This window comes from Rhagoletis zephyria, unplaced genomic scaffold (assembly GCF_001687245.7).
Source record: "Rhagoletis zephyria isolate East Lansing unplaced genomic scaffold, Rhagoletis_zephyria_1.1 Rzeph_scaffold_29104, whole genome shotgun sequence".
Taxonomy (NCBI): Eukaryota; Metazoa; Arthropoda; class Insecta; order Diptera; family Tephritidae; genus Rhagoletis; species Rhagoletis zephyria.
Genome location: NW_016186161.1, coordinates 1 through 4,101, shown reverse-complemented (window position 1 = coordinate 4,101; position 4,101 = coordinate 1). Strand labels below are relative to the sequence as shown.

At 36.7% G+C, this 4,101-nt stretch overlaps 1 protein-coding gene across 1 annotated transcript; it reads left to right on the top strand.

The window, feature by feature from the left end:
* Nucleotides 1-647: 647 nt before the first annotated feature.
* On the top strand, nt 648-2,843 carry LOC108382853 (2-hydroxyacylsphingosine 1-beta-galactosyltransferase-like). Its single transcript, XM_017639222.1, has 3 exons — nt 648-655; nt 1,424-1,683; nt 1,754-2,843. The coding sequence occupies exons 2-3, from the start codon at nt 1,492-1,494 to the stop codon at nt 2,810-2,812; spliced, it is 1,251 nt and encodes a 416-aa protein (XP_017494711.1). The 5' UTR covers nt 648-655; nt 1,424-1,491; the 3' UTR covers nt 2,813-2,843.
* Nucleotides 2,844-4,101: the final 1,258 nt, after the last annotated feature.

Genomic DNA, 4,101 nt, shown 5'->3' with positions numbered 1-4,101 from the left:
TGGGTCCAAATGGTACCCAGAAACACCGTGGGAGTATGGAAAAACTATGTCGCCTTCTAGGAAACAAAATAAAATAAAAAAACTCTCTTATTTTTTGTAAAACCGTACATGCAGAAGGGTTAAAATCAAATCTAAAGGGCTAAAAAACTGCAAAAACAAAATCTTTCCACGAAACTGAATGAAAAATCGTTAAATTGTGCTACTGAAAAAAAAAAATTGTGTTAGGAAAAATGGAAAAAGCAACAAAGTTTAAAGCTTGCAATTTTTCCGAAAGTTTGTTGGCATTTTTTTAAATATTGCACAAAACTTGAAACTTTAGTTTTATTAAAAAATAAATATAATTTCATAACAAAAAAAAATAACCGTTACAACTTTTCAATATGTGGTGCGCTTATAATTTTGACACGGGGTGTATAATTATTATTCAATCGAATATTTAATCAACTAGAGTGTTTACGTTCAATATAAGAAGTTTATTCTTTTAATATAAAACGTTATCAACTTAACTGTGTGTGCGAAAATTATTGTCGCATAAAAAAAAAACATTTATTTGGAGAGATGTGCACTTGCATTTTCAAGAAATATTGAAAACTTCGGGCAATTTATTATTGCTGACATATAAACAGGCTTCAGAATGTTGAGGGTATTATAGCAGGTATAATTTCTGGCTCTTAAGCACGTGTTTTTTTTTTTAATATTTTAATTTCATCGACAAAAACAAAAGTATCATAAAATCAAGTTTTCATTTGAATGGTGGGCCGGAAATCTGCTTTTTTAGATTGGTAATAGCAAAAATGTGGTTCACTATGCTCTTAAAGAATCTGTGTGAAATTTGAAATCTTTTGGTCAATATGCTAGGCTCGATCAAGTCCATCAAAGTTCAATGTGTCCATCAAAAAATTTTTGTCTTAGCTTACTTCGATCGCAAATTTAATTTGTAATTTAATTAAAAAGTCCTTTTTTGCGAAGAAAACACACTTAGGTTAGGTTTAGATTATCTCGGCTGCCCTCATCGCTATGGAAAAGGGCACACTTAGGCCACCATGTATCCGTTGTGATGCCATATTAGAGACTCCATATGTTCCACCTCTTACTTTAGAAATGGAGGTTGAGAACTCCAATAACATGTCGCGGCAGTGGTCGCTCCAAGCGTTGGAGAGGGCGAGATCTAGGCTCCGCAGATCATCTTATATTAACCTGTTCGATAGAGTTATTCTGCAGACAGCAAGCTGCCTTCCCTTGCTAGTTCATCTGCAACACAGTTTCCCGGTATGTCTCTGTTGCCTGGCACCCATACAACATTAAAACTTAATTTATGTTTTTTTTTCTATTATATTTTTGGTAAATTGTCAAGGATATGCAAGGATAAAATTTTAAAAGACAATTTTCCACATAAGTAACCTTAATCTTCTTTTCTCTACAGGTGCCTTATCTAATCTTTTGAGCGCCATAGAAAAAAATGTCGTTGAGAATGTGAAGGGTTTCCATGATATGGGCATAGATATATCGCGCGCATTTTTACAAGAGCCTGGCGTGCAGGAGCTTTTGGCGAGTAATCAAACATTCGATGCCGTTATTTGCGAAATTTTTCTCTCTGAATCCCTATTTGGTCTAAGCGAGCACTTCAATGCACCGCTAATAGGTTTGGGTACCTTTGGCGCGCATCCCTGGAACACAGATATGGTGAGTAGCATGCATGCAGTTGCCATCGAACCAGATTTTTCTTAACTTAATTCCATTTTCTCTCACAAAGGTTGGTTCTCCTTCTCCGCCATCGTATGTACCGAGCGCAATGCTGCCATTCACCGATCACATGACCTTGCTGCAAAGAGTTGGAAATTTGGCTTACAATATCTTCGAGCGTTTGCTACTTGATGTATACTATTTACCACAACAAGAAGCGTTGTACAAGAAATTCTTTCCGAACAACAAACGTGATATGTACGATGTGCGACGTAATGCCGCTTTGGTGCTGGTCAACCAGCACGTCTCGCTCAGCTACTCCCGGCCTTATGTACATAATCATATCGAAGTTGGTGGCATGCATATCAATCGTAAACGCTCACCACTGCCAGCTGATTTGGAACGTTTTATCAATGGTTCACAACATGGTGTAATCTATTTCTCGATGGGTTCCAATTTACGCAGCAAAAATTTACCGCTGGAGAAGCGTCAAGCAATACTCGAAACATTCCGTGGCCTAAAGCAGCGTGTGTTGTGGAAATTTGAAGATCCAAATCTCGAGGGTAAACCTGATAATGTGTACATAAGCGAATGGTTTCCACAAGACGATGTACTCGCTCATCCCAATGTGCGCATCTTCATCACACATGGCGGCCTACTCAGCACCACTGAATCGATTTACCACGGCAAACCTTTTATTGGCATACCGATCTTCGGTGATCAGTTTTTGAATATGAATCGCGCGCAAGCCGGTGGTTACGGCATACGTGTGGATTATACCACACTGACAAAGGACAACTTCAAGGCGGCCATTGAACGCATGTTGGCCGACGGCAGCTATGCTAAGCGTGTGGCCGATATGTCAGCGCGTTATCGTGATCAGCCCATAGAACCGCTGGATTTGGCCGTCTACTGGGTGGAGTATGTGGTGAGAAATAAAGGCGCCAAGCATTTGCATTGTGCTGGACAGGATTTGAATTTCATACAGTATCATAGCATAGATGTTTTGTCGATCGTTGTTGGTGGGCTCTCCGCGGTGCTCTTGCTGATCTTCGTGCTAATACGATTCGCCTGGCGTTGGCTGCAATCTGCGCTGGCACGCAAGGATGTCAAGCAGAAGAAGCATTGAAGTGGATGAAAGCCATTAGTTACGAAGTAACTAAGTCATTTTAGCTAGTCGGCTAACTAGTCATTAAAAATGGTGCTTTTTTAAGTTTTCAGGCTAGTTTGAAGAAAATAAATTTTTGCGTAAAACGAAAATACGTATATACTTATGTGTGGAAAGTTCTGTAAAAGACTCTAACGTAATTTTTATTTGGCCCCTAGTTTCGTGATTATATTGATTGTTTCGTGTGTTTTGAAATTTCTTGGGTTTTGTCTCACGATGTTTTCTATATCAAAAATTACTCTAAGAAAACCATCACAACTAAGGCCCAAGACTTTGCCCTCAGCTGAGAACTACCTGAAGTAGATAAAAAATACCTGACTGCCTCAGTGAAACATTTTTTTGGCACAGCATCTTTGTACGTGGAACAGATTTAAGATTTTATTTTTTATATTTTTTTTTTTAATTCTACTGGAATAATCATAATGCTTATTTAGCTAAAGTCTAAAGATTTTTGGCTAGCTTTAATTTACTAACATTAGGGTGGTTCGTAAGTGTGATAAGAACTGAGATCTGCTAGTTCAGTATTGGAAAGAGGTTCTTGAGTTCAATGATCTTTGGAACGAAAAAAATTTTTTCCTCGAGACAAAAATATCGATGTATAAAATTTTAAGATCCGAATCTAAGTAAAAGTCAAAGAAATAGCGAAAACCTACAAAAGGCGATCTACACGTTGGGCCCTAAAGACACTTTTTGTTCGAAATTGCCATGCAAACATACTTTGGACTTCACCATAGACATTCTTCAGATATAACTTGTTTTTTTTTCCAAACCGTAGGAAAAAGCTCCTGTTTTAAAAACTTGGGAACACCTTTTATATGGAAAGCATTAAAAGGACACTATCCGCACTATTCCAACGCCAATTATAAAACTCATTGAATGCCAATTGACTCAACTACTGCGCCTAAAATCTTGACGCCGATATAAGAATAGTTTCGCCATTGTCACGCAATCAATAGGTCATAACAATAACATAGAAAATTGTATTTGTAAGTTCGCAGTACTTAAATTAATTGGTTTGCGATGGACTTATCATTGGTGTAGGAATAGAGCATTATATCGAGAAATAAAAAAATCGTTTATTAATTATCAAACTATTATCGTATGTGTATAAATAAACAGAATAATAAATTGGTATCATATATTACAATTACTAAAATCACAAAATTAATAATAATGATATATTTTTAATAATAATAGTATATCAAATTAAATCGCCAAATATGTACACGTGTTCATATTGTTTAATTTAC